The sequence below is a fragment of the Giraffa tippelskirchi genome, chromosome 5 (assembly GCF_054371585.1).
Source record: "Giraffa tippelskirchi isolate mGirTip1 chromosome 5, T2T-mGirTip1v1.2.pri, whole genome shotgun sequence".
Taxonomy (NCBI): domain Eukaryota; kingdom Metazoa; phylum Chordata; class Mammalia; order Artiodactyla; family Giraffidae; genus Giraffa; species Giraffa tippelskirchi.
The window spans coordinates 93,818,979-93,839,175 of NC_137279.1; the positions used below are offsets into that span (position 1 = coordinate 93,818,979).

A 20,197-nucleotide genomic window follows, 5' to 3' on the forward strand; every position below is an offset into this window, starting at 1 on the left:
TTGTTCTAGTTCTGTGAAAAATACCGTTGGTATAGATCGCTTTGGGTAGTATACTCATTTTCACTATATTAATTCTTCCAATCCTTGAACACGGTATATTTCTCCATCTATTTGTGTCCTCTTTGATTTCTTTCATCAGTGTTTTATGGTTTTCTATATATATAAGTCCTTTGTTTCTTTAAGTAGATATATTCCTAAGTATTTTATTCTTCTTGTTACAATGGTGAATGGTATTGTTTCCTTAATTTCTCTTTCTGTTTTCTCAGTCTATAGGAATGCAAGGGATTTCTGTGTGTTAATTTTATATCCTGCAACTTTACTATAGTCATTGATTAGCTCTAGTAATTTTCTGGTAGAATCTTTAGGGTTTTTTATGTAGAGGATCATGTCATCTGCAAACAGGGAGAGTTTTACTTCTTTTCCTATCTGGATTCCTTTTATTTCTTTTTCTTCTCTGATTTATGTGGCTAAAACTTCCAAAACTATGTTGAATAGTAGTGGTGAGAGTGGGCACCCTTGCCTTGTTTCTGACATTAGGGGAAATGCTTTCAATTTTTCACCATTGAGGATAATGTTTGCTGTGGGTTTGTCGTATGTAGCTTTTATTATGTTAAGGTATGTTCCTTCTATTCCTGCTTTCTGGAGGGTTTTTATCATAAATGGATGTTGAATTTTGTCAAAGGCTTTTTCTACATCTATTGAGAGAATCATATGGTTTTCATCTTTCAATTTGTTAATGTGGTGTATTACATTGATTAATTTGCGGCTATTAAAGAAACTTTGCATTCCTGGGATAAAGCCCACTTGGTCATGATGTATGATCTTTTTAATATAATGTTGGATTCTGTTTGCTAGAATTTTATTAAGGATTTTTGCATCTATGTTCATCAGTGATATTGGCCTGTAGTTTTCTTTTTTTGTGGCATCTTTGTCTGGTTTTCGAATTAGGGTGATGGTGGCCTCATAGAATGAGTTTGGGAGTTTACCTTCTTCTGCAATTTTCTGGAAGAGTTTGAGTAGGATAGGTGTTAGCTCTTCTCTAAATTTTTGGTAGAATTCAGCTGTGAAGCCATCTGGTCCTGGGCTTTTGTTTGCTAGAAGATTTCTGATTACAGTTTCGATTTCTGTGCTTGTGATGGGTCTGTTAAGATCTTCTGTTTCTTCCTGGTTCAGTTTTGGAAAGTTATACTTTTCTAAGAATTTGTCCATTTCTTTCAAGTTGTCCATTTTATTGGCATATAGCTGCTGGTAGTAGTCTCTTATGATCATTTGTATTTCTGTGTAGTCTGTTGTGATCTCTCCATTTTCTTTTCTAATTTTGTTGATTTGATTCTTCTCCCTTTGTTTCTTGATGAATCTGGCTAATGGTTTGTCAATTTTTCTAGCATAACCTTAGAAGTCACCACATTCATGTTTCCATCAAATTCTTTTTGCTAGAAGCAACTCACTAAGGACAACCCATATTCATGGGAAGGGAATTAGATACTCTCACTTGGTATGAGAAGCATCAGAGGAGTTGTATACATGTTTTAACAGCCATGCAAGCAGTTTAGGGCAGGGAGATAAGAGTAGCTTGATCTTGAGATATTGTAGTAGTATGAAGAAAAGTAGATAGGGTCAAGAAATCAAACTAACAAAAGACAAAAGTTTATGGCTTGTGGGGAGAATAAATTAGATGATTTTGTCTGAACTTAGATCAGATGATTCTAGCCACATCACATGATTGATTCTCGGTATATATAATCTTGAATAGTTGTCTTTATGGTATCATTCACTGAGAAAAGTAATCAGGGGGATTACTTTGAAACTATGAGAATGAACATTTTCCCAGTGGGAAAGTAGGTCTAAAAGGTAAATGACAAATATTAAGGATTGAAGATCTCTATAGAGTTAATTCAATCACAAGTAATTGGAAGATAATCAAAGTATATTATCATAAAAACAGTGGAGGCAAGATTTTAAAGAATGGTAATATAAAATATAGCTGAAAGCAGGAAGCTTGCCCAAGCCTCTTAGATAGTCTCATCCACCAGAGAGAGGGCAGTCAGACGAAGCAAGAAGAACTGAATCTGGCAACCTCCAAAACAAAAACCACAGTTATAGAAAGTTAAAATGAAAAGGCAGAGAATTTTGTCCTAGATGAAGGACCATGATAAAACCCTAGAAAAACAACTAAATGAAGTGGAGATAGGCAACCTTCCAGAAAAGGAGTCAGAATAATGATAGTGGAGATGATCCAGGACCTCGGAGGGGAAAAAAGGAGAAGACATAAGAAATGTTTAACAAAGACCTAGAAGAACTATAGAACAAACAAACAGAGATGCACAATACACAGGAAGGAATCAGTAACAGAATAATTGAAGCCAAAGAACAAATAAGTGACCTGGAAGACAGAATGGTAGAAATCAGTGCCACAAAAAAGAATATAAGGAAAGGAATAAAGACAAATGAAGATAGCCCAAGAGACCTCTGGGACAAAATTAAGTTCATCAACATTTGTACTGTAGGGGTCCTTGAAGGAGAAGAGAGAGAGAAAGGACCCAAGAAAATATTTAAAGAGACCTAAATAGACATTTTTCCAAAGAAGACATACCCATGGCCAAGAGGCACATGGAAAGGTGCTCAACATTCCTAAATATTAGAGAAATGGAAATCAAAACTACACCAGTCAGAATGACCATCATCAAAAAATCTATAAACAAAAAATGCTGGAGAGAGTCTGGAGAGAAGGGAACCCACCTGTAATGTTGCCTGGAATGAAAATTGGTACAGCCACTGTGGAGAACGGTATGGAGGTTCCTTAAGAAACTAAAAATAGAGCTACATTGTGACCCTGGAATCCCACTTCTGGTCATATACCCAGAGAAAAACATTGTCCGAAAGGATACACACACTCCGCTGTTCATTGCAGCACTGTTTATAGTAGCCAAGACATGGAAGCAATCTAAATGTCCACCAACAGAGAAATGGATTAGGAAGATGTATATATATACAATGGAATATTATTAAACTATTACAGAGGATGAAATAATGTTGTTGCAGCAACATGGATGGACGTAGAGATTGTCATACAAAGTGAAGTTAAGTCAGAAGGAGAATTATCATATGACATTCCTTATATATGAAATCTTAAAAGAAATGATTGTAAGAAATGAACTTAACAGAACTCACAGACATAGAGAAGGAACTTACGGTTGATGGGCTTACAACTGGGGAAAGAGATAGTTTGGGAGTTTGGAATGGACACACACTGCTATATTTTAAATGGATGACCAGCAAGGACCTACTGTATAGCAAACAAGTGAGTGAGTGAGTGTTAGTTGCCTAGTCATGTCTAGCTCTTTGCAACCCCATGGACTTGCTTGCCAGGCTTCTCTGTCCATGGCATTCTCCAGGCAAGAATACTGGAGTGAGTTGCTATGTCTTTCTCCAGGGAATCTTCCCAACCCCAGGGATCAAACTTGGGTCTCCTGCATTACAAGCAGGTTCTTTACCATCTGAGCCACGAAGGAGGCCCATATAGCACATGAGACTCTGCTTAAAGTTATGTGGCTGTGTGGATAGGTGGGGAGTTTGGGGGGAAATGGATACATGTATATGTATGACTGAGTCTGTTTACCGTTTAGCTGAAACTGTCACAACATTGTTAATCAGCTGTACCCCAATAGAAAATAAAGTTTTTTAAAAAAGGAAAAATACAGCTAAAAGTTTGAAATTTTAAAAATACTGAATTTAAACGAGGGAAGATGTTGGTAATTTGAGAAAAATTTCCTTGTAGTCTGATGAGATTGTAATCTAGAGTGGCTAGAATTTATAAAGGAATAACTAAAATAGTATCACATTTTAAAGTCATATAGATTAGAAATACATTGATTGACTTTGAAGAAGTGTAACTGGTGATCACTTATAGTAAACTAGGCATCTTGGGAAGTGACCTATTATTTTTATAACATTGTGAAACTAATATAGCTTGCCAGAGGAAGTTGAAAATGTCCCACATTATTTATAGTCTTAAAAAGTTGCTATAGACACCAAACAAATACCACCAAATTGTTGGGTTCACTAAGGTAAGGTTTATCTAAGACTATTTGGTTTTTGTTTTTGCTTTTTATTGAAGTATATTTGATTTACAATATTGTATTAGTTTCAGACGTACAACAAAGTGATTCAGTTAATTTGGTAATCCCAAACTCCTAATTTATTCCTCCTCCCCACTTTGGTAACCATGAGCTTATTTTATAGGTAAGACGACTTGTTTTCAAATCTTACCATCAACATGTATTCTTTCTAAAATAGTTTATAGAGGTGTTTTTTTCATAATTTTAAACCTTTTCCCAAGAAGAGAATTTCTTTTATTCCTTTGCACTTTTAAAACATTGTCAGAAAAAGCACTGAACTACCTAGGTGGCGCTAATGGTAAATTTCGATGCATGAGACAAGGGCTCAGGGCCGGGGCAATGGGATGACCCAGAGGGATGTGATGGGGAGGGAGGTGGGTGGGGGGTCCAGGAAGGGGAACACATGTAGACCCATGGCTGATTCATGTCAATGTATGGCAAAAACTATTACAATATTGTAAAGTAATTAGCCCCCAACTAAAATAAATAAATTTATAAAATAAAAAAAAATAAAAAAAAAAAAAAAAAAAAAAAAGAATCCAGCTGCCAGTGCAAGAGGCGCAAGAGTCTCGGGTTCGATCCCTGGATCGAGAAGATCCTTTCGATGAGTTAATTGGCAACCCACTCCAGTATTCTTGCCTGGGAAATCCCATGGACAGAGGAGCCTGATGGGCTATAGTCCATGGGGTCGCAAAGAGTGTGGACACGACTGAGCACACACTGTTGTATTCTAGAAACATCATGTGTATTTAAAGTTTAGTTCTTTATTCAATAGTTAGCTGTCAGATCTCTTAACTGAACTTTTATTTTTAAAGAAATAAATTCTAGGGACTTCCTGGTGGTCCAGTGGTTAGGAATCCACCTTCCAATGCAGGGGACCAGGGTTCAATCCCTGGTCGGGGAACTAAGATCCCACATGCCATGGGATCTAACTAAACCTATGTACCACAACTAGCGAAATGCCTGAGCACCGCAGCAAAGACTCAGTGCAGGCAAAATAGTAGTAATAAAGAAAGAAACTCTTCTTTCTACTCCTTATCTCAGAGTAAGAATTGTTTTTTTACCTATGTATTATTAGGGAACCATGGGCCAACTCTGAGTTTACTGTGGTTATTGTAATGTACCTTATTCAGGAAACAACTTGCCCGTGAAAGACAAATGCATATGATATTATGATACTTAATCTTGCTGTGAATAATACGGTGGTATTCCTTATCTTTTATCTTCTATAAAGTTATTTGAGTAACTAGTTGTGTTCAGTTTTTATCACATGTGATTTGTTGTCTTATTTAGTGAATGGAGTTCCCTCTCGAAGTCCAAGATTGGTTTCTTCTGGGGATGACTCTGTGGATAGTCTGCTGCAACGAATGGTACAACATGAGGACCAAGAGCCCCTGGAGAAAAATATTGATGCTGTGATTGCATCTGCTTCTGTGCCACCTGCCTCCAGTCCAGTCCACAGCCTCAGCAAGGAGCGAACCCTAGGAAAACCAGACAGCCTTCTAGTGCCTGCAGTCCCCAGTGACTCTGGCAGTAGTAGCATCTCACTCCTTTCTGAAAAGTTGCCAAGCAGCCATTCCCCCCATCATATTAAGAGAAGTGTAGTGGAAGCTATGCAGCGCCAAGCTCGGAAAATGTGCAATTATGACAAAATCTTGGCCACCAAGAAAAACCTGGACCATGTCAATAAAATTTTAAAAGCCAAAAAACTTCAAAGACAGGCCAGGACAGGGAATAACTTTGTTAAACGCAGACCAGGTCGACCTCGGAAATGTCCTCTCCAGGCTGTGGTATCAATGCAAGCATTCCAAGCTGCCCAATTTGTTGGTTCAGAATTAAATGAAGGCGAAGAAGGAACAGCACTGCACCTCGGTCCTGATACAGTTACAGATGTTATTGAAGCTGTTGTTCAGAGTGTAAACCTGAATCCAGACCATAAAAAGGGATTGAAGAGGAAAAATTGGCTATTGGAAGAACAGACCAAGAAAAAGCAGAAGCCATTCCCAGAGGAAGAAGAAGAGGAGAATGCTAAAAGGTAATTCCTCATTTACCATTTCATTTGTGTAGAGGAAACTAGCTTATGTACAAATGTAACATATCTTTGCAGCTGAACTGTTCAGTTAATCTAATAACCTTTCACTACATAAGACCTGTTCTGTTCTAAGTGTTCTTACTTCTGGCTGTCAAAATTATGAATAATTAACAAAAAGGGGGAATGTAACAATCTAGCTAAGGCCCTCACTATACAGATGAGGAAATCAAGATCCAGAAAGATTGTGTTGTATAACTATGTGAGCAGAATTATTTTTACTCTCAGACTATCTTATCTCCTCTGTGCTCTAAACTTGTCATCCCTGTCATCAAATACATTTTTTAAGTCTTCGTGCATGTTAGATTGTTTTTTAATGGCTTCTTTTTTATATTTTTAGTTTTTCCCAAAAGATGTAGGGCAGAAAGTAAAAAATCACCCCTGGAAAGATCATTTAATCCTTTTGTTATATATCCAGATTCTTTCCCTGAAGATTATTTGATTTGTTTTTCGGTCTTGCCACGCAGTGTATGTTATCAAACCTGTGCCCCCTGCAGTGAAAGTGCAGAGTTTTAACCACCAGACCACTGTTTACAGAGGTTTTTTTGTAGCTCTCTATGCATACATCTATAAAAAATACTTTCTTATAGAGATTTAAATTTTTTTCCTGAGAGAATATGTAGTTATAAATAAATCTGTGAAACTAGAAGTGTACTGATTCAAGAGTTTAAATTATCTTCACATAATCTCATTTCTTCTCAAATCCTATTCTTTTCATGGATAAGACTATTAACAGTATATTTCGTATTTTTTGACTCTTGGTGTATTTACAAATATGTACATATACAAGGCTGTTGTTCTATGTAAATGGTAACTTTTTATATATCTTGAAGATCTTGTAATTTAGTATATATAGTATCATGTTACTGCATGCTAAGAATATATAATAGTTTAATTATTCTCCTTCAAAGGATTATATATTACTTTTTTACATACAGGTCTTAAATCAGTTGAAATTTACTCTTGTATAAGGTATGAGTTAGTGCTGTGTTTATTACCAGTTATTTCTCAAGATTGCATATAATAGGTATTATCTATAAGTTATATTCCCAATGGATTTTTGTAGTTTTTTTAATTAAATATTAAAAATATTTAGAACTGAATGAATACTGTGCTACATATTGAAACTTTGAGATGCATCAGAAGAGGTACCTAGAGGGATATTTATAGCCAGTAATGCTTATGTTATTTTCAAGAATGCTGAAGATTTATGAATGAAGCTATTACTGAACAAAACTGGTGTCTGATTGCCTTTACACAGTAAAGCCAAACTACTGACAGCAGATTGTGGTAAAGGAAAGTGCAGCATTTATTATAGGGTGCCAAGCAAGAAGTTCAGGACAACTAGTGCTTAAAAAGCCTGAACTCCCTGGTGGGATTTAGGAGAACATTTTTAAAGACAAGGAGAGGGAAGAGCATCCCAGGTATATGATCAGCTCATGCACACATCTCTGAATGGTTGATGGTGAGGTAACAGGGTGGTGTCACAGAGGTTACATTATCAGTCCTTAGATGCCAGGAGGTCTGTGGTGTTCAGGATCATCAAGTAGTTAATTTCTTTCATTTGATGATCATTTTACCATCTGTAAAACAACTTCAGGAAATGTGCATCAGATGTTATTTTCTATGTAAGTTTAGAGAAAACTAAAGCAGAGGATATAAGGGAGGAATCTGTCCTGGGAAAGCCCCACAAGCTCCTGCTTGGTTACAAAGAGTCCAATTAAGAAATCAGAAAAATGAGAATAATTCCCAAAATGTGATGGACAGAGATAAAACATATAGGTACAGTAGAGAGAATCATTGAAGACCAACATTAGTAATACTAATGGTAATAAAATATATAAACTTCTGGTAAGGTTGATCAATAAGGAAAGAAAAAGGGAATAATAAAGTTAGTAACTAAAAAGGAGTTAAACTATATATGAAAGACTAAAATATGACTACTGTAAGGACTTTATGCCTAGAAAATTATAAAACTCAGTTTTAGATATAGAATGGGTGAATGTATAGAAAGAACATTGGTAATAGTCCATGTTCTTTCCCAGTCATACACCACTTCCTTGCTAGTAGCTATAATCAGTCTCCTGATTTAAACCTTTTTTTATACCATTTAAGTATTCAGTGCTAGACAATACATTGATAGTTAGTTTATCCTTCCTGAACTTCACTGAAATGGAATTACATAGAATATATGCTTTTTTGCCACACATTTTTTGCTCAACATATAAATATAAAACCATCTCTGTCTTTGTATGTAGCTGTAGTTACCTCTTTGTTGTTGTTATGTGTTATCCATTGTTTGTGTATAATACAGGTTTTCTTTAAACTGTTAAAGTATAGATGATCCATCAATTTCTGCTGCACAGCAAAGTGACTCAGTTATACGTATATGTGTGTGTGTGTATATTCTTTCTCATTTTCTTTTCCATATTGTTTTATCAGAGGATATTGAATATAGTTCCCTGTGGTATCCAGTAGGACATTGTTATTTATCCATCCTACATATACTAGTTTGCATTTGCTAATCCCAGACTCCCAATCCTGCCCTTCTCCACCCCTCCTCCCTCTTGGCAACAGCAAATCTGTTCTCTATGTCTGTGGATCTTTCTATTCCATAGATAGGTTCATTTGTGTCATATTTTAGATTCCATGTATAAGTGATATCATATGGTATTTGTCTTTCTCTTTAATGACTTACTTCATTGAGTATGATAATCTCTAAATCCATCCATGTTGCTGCAAAATGTAGAGTTTTCTGTTTTACTGTTGGGTTATTTTCAGTTGACACTATTATCCAAAAATATTGCTCTTAACATTCCTCTAATTTTCACTGCTGGATAGGATACTAATTTCTCTAGGGTATATACCTAGGAGTGAAATAAAACACTTGATTTGCCCTAAGACTTAATTTTAAGCTATGGTTTATTGAGCCTGGGGCTTCTCTGGTTGCTCAGTGGTAAAGAATCTGCCTGCAAAGCAGGAGATGCAGGTAGCTCAGGTTCAGTCTTTGAGCTGAGAAGATCCACTGGAGAAGGAAATGGCAACCCGCTCCAAAATTCTTGACCGGGAAATCCCATGGACAGAGGCGCCTGGTGGGATACATCCGTGGGGTCACAAAGAGTCGGACACAGCTTAGTGACTAAACAACAGTGTTGAGCTAGCATGAAACTGAGTACAGAACTAGGTAAGAGAAACAAGATCCATGCATGCAAGCTTGCTCATATGACAGAGGTAACCGTACATATCAATAAAGAAAGAAAACAATATTCAATAAATGGTGCCCCAAAAGTTTTTATTTTTATTATTTATACTTTTTTATTGGAGTATAGTTGTTTGACAATGTTGTGTGCCCCCAAATTTTATATTGCATAAGAATGGGAATGAAATTGGATTCTGCCTCTTTTTTTTTAGTTAATTGTTTAATTTTGGCTGTGAGGGGTCTTTGTTGCTGCACGTGGGTTTTCTCTAGTTGCGATGAGCGGCAGCTACTCTCTAGTTGCAGTGTGCAGGCTTCTCATTCCATTGGCTTCTCTTGTTGCAGAGCACAGGCTCTAGGCCGTGCAAGCTTCAGTAGTTGCATTGTATGGACTCAGTAGTTGTAGCATGTGGGCTCTAGAGCTCGTGCTCAGTAGTTGTGCTGCATGGACTTAAGTTTTCCTGGGGCATGTGGAATCTTCCTGGGTCAGGGACTGAACCCATGTCCCCTGCATTGGCAGTCGGATTCAACCTTCTAATTTTAAAAGTTAATACAGAATGAGGAAAACTTCATGACCTTCTTTGTTTGAAAGGATTTCATAAACAAGATATCAAAAGCAGTAAGCATATAGGTAAACACTTATAATACTGTATTATATTAAAATTAAGAATTTGTTTATCGGACATCATCCACGTTAACATATAAATACTTTCTACAGACTTGGAGAGGAAATTTATAGCATATAATTTATAAGTTTTGGTATCCACAATATGTAACCAAAAGAGTGTTTCAAATCAACCCAGTATAATCTATCAATTACCTTTTATATAACTTAGAAAAACTCTTGCCCAGCTATTACCAGAAAGCATTTTTTGTAAAGGTGTAGCAAGATTTATTGTAATATGTAGAAACTGGAAATATCCCAGGTTAACAGGAAAAAGAATAAGTATATAGTAGTTTTTCATGCAATGGCCTATGATATGGTAATAAAAATTAATGAATTATAACTGAAATGTGATGATAATAAATGAGTCTTAGAAACAAGATTTTAAGTGAAACAAGACCCTAAAAATTATATACTAATTGATACTGTTTTTAAAAAGCAAAAAAACCCAGAAAAAATAAACAACATATTGTGTTACTGTAGATAAATATATCATAAAATCATATTTTATTTTATTTTTATTTTTTGGCCATGACATGCAGCTTGTATGATCTTAGTTTCTCCATCAAGGATTAAACCGAGACCAAGGAAGCCTCAGGGCCAAGTCATAACCACTGGACTGCCAGGGAATTCCCATAAAGCCATATTTTCAAATACCTTACCTGTCTTCTTTCTCTTTTCTTTCCTGATGAATTCAATCTTAAAGCCATTAAGTAAGTATCCATATGGGATGTGGAAACCGTGGTGATCCTGAGCTGAATGTTGGAGCCTTGATGATGTGAAGACTTGGGTTATGGGATGAGGGAAAGAGAATATCAACCCAACCTAAGTTGTCAAAGCCCTCATGGGATAAGAAGAACACTCTTGTAATGAGAGTGCCCAGTATGGGGGGTATTAGGGACCAGTAAGGTTAGGAGGTGTCCATCCTAGAACTCCTTAATAAGAATTTTAAAAATTCTATTAGTATGTATTTTCATTTCCATTATAAGCCCCCAAGGTGATTCTGATATATCTGGACTATAGATAGAACTTGAAGAAACATGGCGCTTGAAGAATTTAATATGTAGAATATATATAGACACATGTAAGCAGGAAAGCAGATAACATTTTTGAATGAAGGAAGAAGAAGCATAAGGTAAGATGAAAGAAGTAAAAATGAATCTGTCTGATAAGAAGAATAGGAAAACATAAATAATAAAATATGAAATTTGTCCATCTGTCTCATGACCAAGTAAGATTTCTCCCAGGTATACAAAACTTGTTCAACATTCAAAAATCAATTAATGTGATTCATTACATTAATGAGTAAAGAAGAAACATCACATGGTCATATCAATAAATGCAGAAAATTTTTTTACAAAAATCTAACGTGTTCTTGATTATAAACCTAGACATCTAGGAATAAAAAGAAACTACCTCAACCTAATAAAAGTTGTATGTAAAAAACCCAAAGCTGACAACTTCAGTGGTAAAAGACAGAGCTTTTCCACTGTTAGCAATAACTTGGAAAGGAAGTGAGGTGAAAGTCGCTCAGTCATGTCCAACTCTTTGCGACCGCATGGATTGTACAGTCCATGGAATTCTCCAGGCAAGAATAGTGGAGTGGGTAGCCTTTCCCTTCTCCAGGGGATCTTCGCAACCCAGGGGTCAAACCCAGGTCTCCTGCATTGCAGGAGGCTTCTTTACCAGCTGAGCAACAAGGGAAGCCCAAGAATACTAGAGTGGGTAGCCTATCCCTTCTCCAGCAGATCTTCTCAACCCAGGAATGGAACTGGGGTCTCCTGCATTGCAGGTGGATTCTTTACCAACTGAACTATGTGGGAAGCCCCCAAAGAAAGGAGGCCCACTTCAATTCAACATTGTGTTGAAATTCCTAACCAGAGCAGTTAGGCAAGAAAAGAAAAGTCAGCCTGTGCTTGGGGGTTAAAAGACTTAAGATATCAGTGCTACCCAAAGTGATCTACAGATTCAGTGCAGTCTCTGTCAAAATCCCGGTGATGTTTTGTGTGAAATGGAAAAATCCATCCTAAAATTCATGAGGAATCTCAAGGGAGTCCAAACAGCCATAACAATCTTAAAGAAAAGAACAATATTGGAGGACTCATACTTCTAGATATTTTTCTTTTTATTGTCCATTTTCATCATCTAGGACCTTTAACTCTGATGTTATATTTAAGTGATGAGAGCAGACATTTGTCTTACCCTTTATATTATGGAAACTGTGTTCAGCCTTGCACTATTAAGTGAGAAGCAAAAAGGAAATCTAGAAAATTCCCTGATGTGTCATTGCTTTGGTCCCAAGGGGCCCAGCCAGTCTATATGCTTATGTTTATTTTACAAATATAATTTCCAAGGATTTTAGTTTTGCTTAATGGGAGGATAGGTAGAAGTGTCTATTTCATCCTTGCCTCGAACTAACTGTATTCACCTTAATTTTTAAAGGTGTATTTGATTGATTTGAAATTCTCTTTTGACAGGCTCCACCCTTCCCCTCCTTTTAGCAATTATAGATGTTTTTTCATTGCCTTCTAGCTTGCATTATTTGAGACATGAAATCTGCATTCATTCTTATTTTTGTACTCCTGTATATAGATTGTGTATTTTTTCTCTTACTCCTTTATTTTCTTTGTCAATACTTTCAAACAAGTTTATTATGATATGCCATACTTGTTTTAGCTTATATTACTTACGGTTTGTTTAACTTCTTGGAACTTTGGGCTTTTTTAATCAAATTTAGAAAATTTTGGTCATCGCTCTTTTTTTTTTGAATTTTTTAATATTATAAATGTTACATTATTGTGTGTTTTTGTTCTTTTTTATAGGTTTGATTTTATTTTCGTAGTCAGTTAAATTACTTGTGGATAGGTTTGGATTCTTTTGAAGATAATTTTTAGGCTTTATTAGGACTGGCTTTTACTCCAGAGATATTTGTCATACAAAGATGGATAATGTTACCTTCTGGGATCTCTATTGATTGCCCACAGTGTTGGGCAGTGTCTTTCACTCTCACTAGTGGATTCTGAATATCTGTCATCATTTGTGAGCTCTGGAAATTGTTTGGATTGTAATATTCTGGTGGTTCTTTGTCCAGTCTTATGGAATTTCACCTTGCACATATACAAACCTAGTACTGATAGATAGTGAACTAAAGAAGACCCTTACACAGATTTCTAAAGTTGTTTTTCTCCTTTACTCTCTCCACTCCAGTACTCTGCCTCATGAATTCTGACTATGTCAACCCCTCCATAGTCTGATCTCTCTTTTCAGCTCATTAAGTTGGCCATTCTCTGCTTTGGGTCTATTCCCTCCACCTCAGTTGTTCTTATAAAGGCAGATTATCTCTTTCTATTTTTTTTTTTTTCCAATTTTCTCAGGAATCACAGTGCTGCAGTACAATGTCTGATAGTTGTTTCATAAACTTTCTCCAGGTTTATAGTAGTTTGCTGTGTTTCTATTAGTTTCTACCAGGAGGACAAATCTGGTATCTGTTACTCCTCCATGACCAGATGAGGAAGTCCCCACATCTCTTTTTTTTTAATTGCTGTGATGTTTTTTTAAATAGATAATCATTTGTAGGAAAAAAAAAAATTCACCATAAAATTATCTTTAAACTTCTCTTTCTAGCTTTACTGAAGCAGCAGTTGAGATTCCCAGTCCTCCTGAAACCCCAGCCAAACCTCCCGAACCTGAAAGTACCTTGCAGCCTGTGCTTTCTCTCATCCCAAGAGAAAAGAAGGCCCCACGTCCCCCAAAGAAGAAGTATCAGAAAGCAGGGCTGTATTCTGATGTTTACAAAACTACAGAGTAAGTAGTGGTACCTGTCAGCTGACATCCTTTGAAGATCTGTTATTCTTCCATGTTTTAAATAATACTTTGACTATCAAGGAAAATAAACCCAATACAAATGTAATATACACAAATACAAATCTCATCACCAGTACCTCAGTGTTCACTGTACTCATGATATGTTTTGGGGGGCTAATTATTTTCCCTGATCTTTTATCGTCTCTCTGCCTTTCTAGATTATATTTCTGTAGTTTGGATTCTAATGGTACCTTTTTTGTTAATTGAAAATAAGAAAGGGAGCACTGTACATGTATCTAAAAATAATCTTGATGATTTTCTACACTCATTCCTCATTTGATTCCTCACTTGTTAAATGCTTTCTATGTTCCAAACTATTTGCCAGAGGAGTAAAGTACTCCTTACTTTTAAGAATTTCATATTCCCTTGGGAAAGTACAGCTTAATAAGTCCTCTGATTGAGAATTTTTAAAAACCCAAAGAGCTATCAACTAACTATATCATTGAGTAAGAAGTGGTTCACAGGGGTATAGCAGGGTTTGGTTTTGGAGGTTCAACAGTAGTCTACAAGATGGAATAGGGCATTCCAGTTAGATAGAGTATCATGTACCAAGGCACATACTAGGATTCAGAAATTTTTCATATATTAGAACAATTCAGAAGTTCACTTTTTCTGAAATGTAGTGGTGTGGAAAGTAAGCATTGTGTGATAGGGACCACAAAACCATGGACTTTACTGACTCAAGATACTTATCCCACTAAGCTAAATGAAATTTAAAATGCTATATTTTAAAAAAGGAAGTGAAAAGTCCAGCTTTGTGTTTAAGATGATAACTCTGGCTACAGAGTGGAAAAATGAATTGAGGGAGTTACTAATGGTAGAAATTGACAATAATCATCAAAGGTCACGAGGTCTGAATTTAGTTAAGAAAGGAATGAAATTGAAAGAGGAACGCTTATGTTTTAGAGATACATCTGACTTGATGTGGTTAAAGTGATCAACATGTAAACCACAGCACTTCATTTTGCATTGAAATGACCTTTCATTAGTTTGTCATCGAGATAGATATCACATAAACTCTTTGAGTCCATTTCTATTGCTTGTGTTGTGAAAATGTTTTATTAGTTAAGCTTAGTTTCAGCAGCCAATGATAGGAAATCCTCATAAATAATCAAGACTTTTTAAAGATAAACATTTATTTTCCCTTAATTTATAAGAAGTTGTGAAGTACACAGTTCAGCGTTAACATGCTATCTTCACAGTATCTCGGGGACCTAGACTCCTTTTATTCTGTTCTTCCATTTTAGCATGAAGCTTGCGTTCCTATGGTTACATTTTGTTCCAGGATAACTATCATAAAGTCTTCATTGCAGAAAGTATAAAAGAGGGAAGGGGGTAAAAAACATGTGCCTTCTTTGTAAGGAAGCATTATGAACTGAATGTGTCTGCCTCAAATTTCATATATTGAAGCCCTAATCCCTAGTGTGGTGATATTTGGAGATGGGGGCTTTGGGAAGTAATCAGATCATGTGATCATCAGATCATCAGATCCTGAATGATATTAACACCCTTAGAAAGAGAGACACTGAGAGAGATGATTTCTTTCTCTACCATGTGAGAGTACAAGAAGAAAGCAGTTATCCGCAAGCCAGGGAGAAGGCTCTCACTTAGAACTGAACCCTGATCTTGGATTTCACATCCTCCAGAACAACGGAAATAACATTGTTATTTAGACCAGCAAGTCTGTTGGTAATTCGATATAGCAGCTAATCTAAGAAAGAAAACTTCAAAACCTCATAGCTTCTGACCAAAATATAGACATGTAACCACACTTCAGCCACAGGGAAGGCCGAGAAGTAATGGCCATTGTTTCAGATGACAGTGCAGAAAAAAAATTAGCATTCTGTCATTACAAATAAGAAAATGAAAATATATTTTGGGAAGATCTTACATAGTTATGATTTTAAAGCAGTGTTTTTGCTGAATAGAAAAGCAGATATGTGTGAAATTTTTTGCTAAAATTTAAGTGGTACTTTTTTACTAATGTGCTTTTCCTGGATTAAATTCTGAAAAATGGGAGATTAATAATAAAATCAGTCTGTGCCTCAAAAGACCAATATCATCAACTACATCAGTGTTTTAAAATGTCTTTAGTCGGGCAAAAGTCTTTCACTCTGGAAAGGACCTCGTTTATGTTAGAACTCGTTCTTCATCTCATAAAAATAAATAGTAAGAAAATGGTTTATTTTGTATTTTTTTAAAAAAACACTGATCGGATAATACATGTGTGCATTCTTAAAAGCTACAAAGTCAATATATTCTCATGGGATGGCTGTTTTTTGGTAGCAGTTGGCATCCGGTCCCATCGCTTCATGGCAGATAGATGGGGAAACAGTGGAAACATGGCTGACTTTCTTTTTCTGGGCTCCAAAATCACTGCAGATGGTGACTGCAGCCATGAAATTAAAAGACGCTTACTCCTTGGAAGGAAAGTTATGACCAACCTAGACAGCATATTAAAAAGCAGAGACATTACTTTTCCAGCAAAGGTCTGTCTAGTCAAGGCTATGGTTTTTCCAGTGATCATGTATGGATGTGAGAGTTGGACTATAAGGAAAGCTGAGCACCTAAGAATTGATGCTTTTGAACTGTGGTGTTGGAGAAGACTCTTGAGAGTCCCTTGGACTACAGGGAGATCCAACCAGTCCATCCTAAAGGAGATCAGTCTTGGGTGTTCATTGGAATGACTGATGTTGAAGCTGAAACTCCAATACTTTGGCCACCTGATGCGAAGAGCTGGCTTATTGGAAAAGACCCTGTTGCTGGAAAAGATTGAGGGCAGAAGGAGAAGGGGACGACGGAGGATGAGATGGCTGGATGGCATTATTGACTCGATGGCCATGGGTTTGGGTGGACTCAGGGAGTTGGTGATGGACAGGGAGGCCTGGCCTGCTGCAGTTCATGGGGTCGCAAAGAGTCAGACACGACTGAGCGACTGAACTGAACTGAACTGAGGGTGTATGTTGTTTGTTTAAAAAAAATAAACAATTATTTAGAACAGTTTTAGGGTCACAATAGAATTGTTGGAAAGTACAGAGATATTGCGTATACCCCCTATCCTTAGGCATGCACAGCATCCCCACAATGGACATCCTACACCACAGTGGTACCTTTATGACAGTCAGTGAACCTGTATTGACACAGTACCACTCAAAGTTTGTAATAGACATTTGGGTTCACTTGTGGTGTTGTACATTCTACAGGTTTTGGTAAATGTATAATGACAGGTATCTACCATTGTAGTAGCACAGAATAGTTTTGCTGCCCTAAAAGTCCTCCATGCTTGAAGAATTTGGTTTTTCTCGTCACAGAATGGTACAAGACAATTCCAAGTTTATTCTTTTTTGTATAAATCATTATAGGTTTTAAAAAGTTGTGAGGGGAGAGTGTGAGTCAAATAAAATTGAATCAAGATAAGACCACACTATCAGTATGGAAGATGAATTAGGTGAGGAAATATTAGAAGCAAGAAGACTATTAGGATGTAAGACGACTATTAGGATGTAAGAAGACTATTAGGATGTAAGAAGACTATTAGGAAGCAGATTATACTCTGTGGTTTTCCAGGATAGATCTAACGTGATAACAGTGGCTAGATGTTGGAAAAGGTGGAATCCTGAAATTTTTTGACATTAAAATTGAAATGAATTAAACGCTGATTGGTTGGTAGGGAGTAAAGGACTGGGGTAGAGTCAATGATGATCCCAGTGTTTCATTTTGTATTCCTGGGTGTGTGATGGTGTCATTAACTAATACACTGGATGAAAGTGGTACGGCCAGTATTCCTTGGATTAAGTGAGCCTCTATTACCATGAACATGACTATGTACATGTTCGCATATAGGCACCAAAAATGACTTTGCTTAAAGCAAGTCAAATTTATTTTATAGTCCCTGAGGTCAGAAGTCTGTATTGAATCTCTCTAGGCTAAAGTCAAGGTGTTAGCACAACTGTGTTCCTTTTAGGGGCTCTAGGGTAGAATTCTTTCTCTTCCCTTTCCAGAATCAAGAGGCTACTTGAATTCCTTGGCTTGAGGCCACTTCTGTCTTCAGAACCAGCAACAATGACAATTGAGGTTGAGTCCTCACATTGAATCGCTTCAACCTTGGTTCTGTTTTCACTTTTTTTTTTCCCCACTGACTCTGCCTCATTTATATTCCTCTTCCATTTATAAGGACCCTTGTGATTAAGTTGGGCTATCCAGATAATCCAGAATAATCTCCCTATCTCAACAGATTAGAAACCTTAATATATCTACATATTCCCAGCTTCTGGGAATTTTAATTTGAGGAAGAGGTTGTATATTTTTGTGCCTGCTATACACTTCTAGCTTATAGGATTTGGAATGGGATATGGGGTTTTCACTTCTTATTTTTTATATGTCTTTTATATATCTTGTAGTTGTGAAAGTGCTGTATTACTTTTGGAATTTAAGTTTTATCTAATAGAGATTTTAAAGAATACCAGATATACTTCAGGTGAATTGGAGCGTGAACTTTAGAGTGTACATTATGGTAAAATAGCATAATATTGAATATTAACACTACTTTGAAAGGGAGCTTTTGGTTCTTTTGTTGGGAGAGGTTTCTGCCTTTAGTTCAGTCACTGCCACGTAATGTTTTGGGCAGACTGCTTAGTTTCCCTGGGAATGGTAAAAATGAAGCTTGATATATAAAGTGAAGCTGTTGAACTACATAGTTCATATCTTAAGACTATCCTGACTCAAAAATTGTGACTTCTATGTTTTATAAAAATAAGAAACTCTCCTCATATGCTTTCTTTGATTTATAGGCTCCTTTTGAGTACTAAATCTGCTATAGGAAATAGGATAACTATAACTTTCAGGCTTACAGAACATTGCTTGTTTGCATGGGAATTAATATATGTGTAAAACATAGATGTATTTATTATATATTAATACTATAATATTATTTGTATTATGTGTATAATGCATAATGTTTACACTTAGCTGTCATTTCCTCAAAATAATATGTATCTTTGGAAATCAAATGAAAGCATGGTACCATTTTATATTTGATATATTATTTAAATTTTTAGAATGCTTTCATATTAAATCTGTGGGAAACAGCAAAGTAGATGGTTGCTATCTACTGTTTAAGAAACTGACACAGAAAAGTTAAAGAACTTAAGTTTATAAAATTTATCATCAAAATAATTATTGGGGTTTTTAATGCCTATAGGTTCCACCACTCTTATTTCACCAGTAAATCATGCTGCTTTTCAGAAACTGAGGTTCAAGGGGTACTGGATTAAAATTTCTTTGTTATAGATAATCTCATGGTTACAGTTGGATTAAATACCAGAATATGGTTCATTTCCCCCTGAAATTCTTTAGGAACATTCTAGGTCTAAATTCAGCTTAAATAGGCGTGCAGACTGGAGGAATGCAAACCTTATGCCATTCCTATTTAGTATCAATAGAAAGGTGTGCCTGCGTGCTTAGTTGTGTCTGACTTTTTTGCTACCTCATGGATTGTGGCCCACCAGGCTCCTCTGTCCATGAAATTTTCCAAGCAGCAGTACTGGAGTGGGTTGCCATTTCCTCCTCCAGGGGATCTTCCCGACCCAGGGATCAAACCTGTGTCTCCTGTATTGGCAGGCAAATACCCACTGAGACACCTGGGAAGCCGTGGAGTAGCAATAGGTTTGAATTTTTATTGTTAATTAATAAACTTTTTTAGAGCAGTTTTAGGCAAAATAGAGCGGAGAGTACAGAGATTCCCATATATCCCTAGCCCACATCCACACTCAACTTCCCTCACTTCAGCTAGACCTAATCCTTCATTTGACAGATGAGAAAACCGAAGCTAATAAAAGGTTAAATGACTTGCTGGAATCCCACAGATCATTTTTAACAAAACAAGGTAAAAATTTCAGTTTATCTGATTTTATCTTAATCACTAAGAAAGCAAAAATAATGGGTGTTTATTTATTGAGGTATAATTGAACCACAAAATTATATTGGCTTCAGCTGTACAACATGATTAGGTATTTGTGAATCTGCAAAATAATCACATAAGTCTAGTTAAACATCTGTCACCATTGTTGTTGTTCAGTCGCTCAGTCGTGTCCGACTCTTTTCAACCCCATGGACTGTAGCACACCAGGCGTCCCCATCCATCACCAACTCCCAGAGCTTGCTCAAACTCATGTCCATCAAGTTGGTGATGCCATCCAACCTCTCATCCTCTGTTGTTCCCTTCTCCTCTTGCCTTCAGTCTTTCCCAGCAACAGAGTCTTTTCTAA

The 20,197-nt window shown here is 36.4% G+C and overlaps 1 protein-coding gene across 3 annotated transcripts in view; it reads left to right on the top strand.

Moving 5' to 3' along the window:
- The window catches only part of ASH1L (ASH1 like histone lysine methyltransferase), a 201,291-nt gene that overhangs the window by 94,806 nt on the left and 86,288 nt on the right, over window positions 1–20,197 (top strand). For 2 of the 3 annotated variants that reach the window (XM_081494190.1, XM_081494189.1), the window contains exons 5-6: window positions 5,412–6,153; window positions 13,692–13,871. In XM_081494190.1, coding sequence (XP_081350316.1) covers window positions 5,486–6,153; window positions 13,692–13,871 — 848 coding nt within the window. In that variant the 5' untranslated portion in view covers window positions 5,412–5,485. The remainder of the gene's footprint in view (window positions 1–5,411; window positions 6,154–13,691; window positions 13,872–20,197) is intronic. The other variant, XM_081494192.1, reaches the window with a different exon arrangement.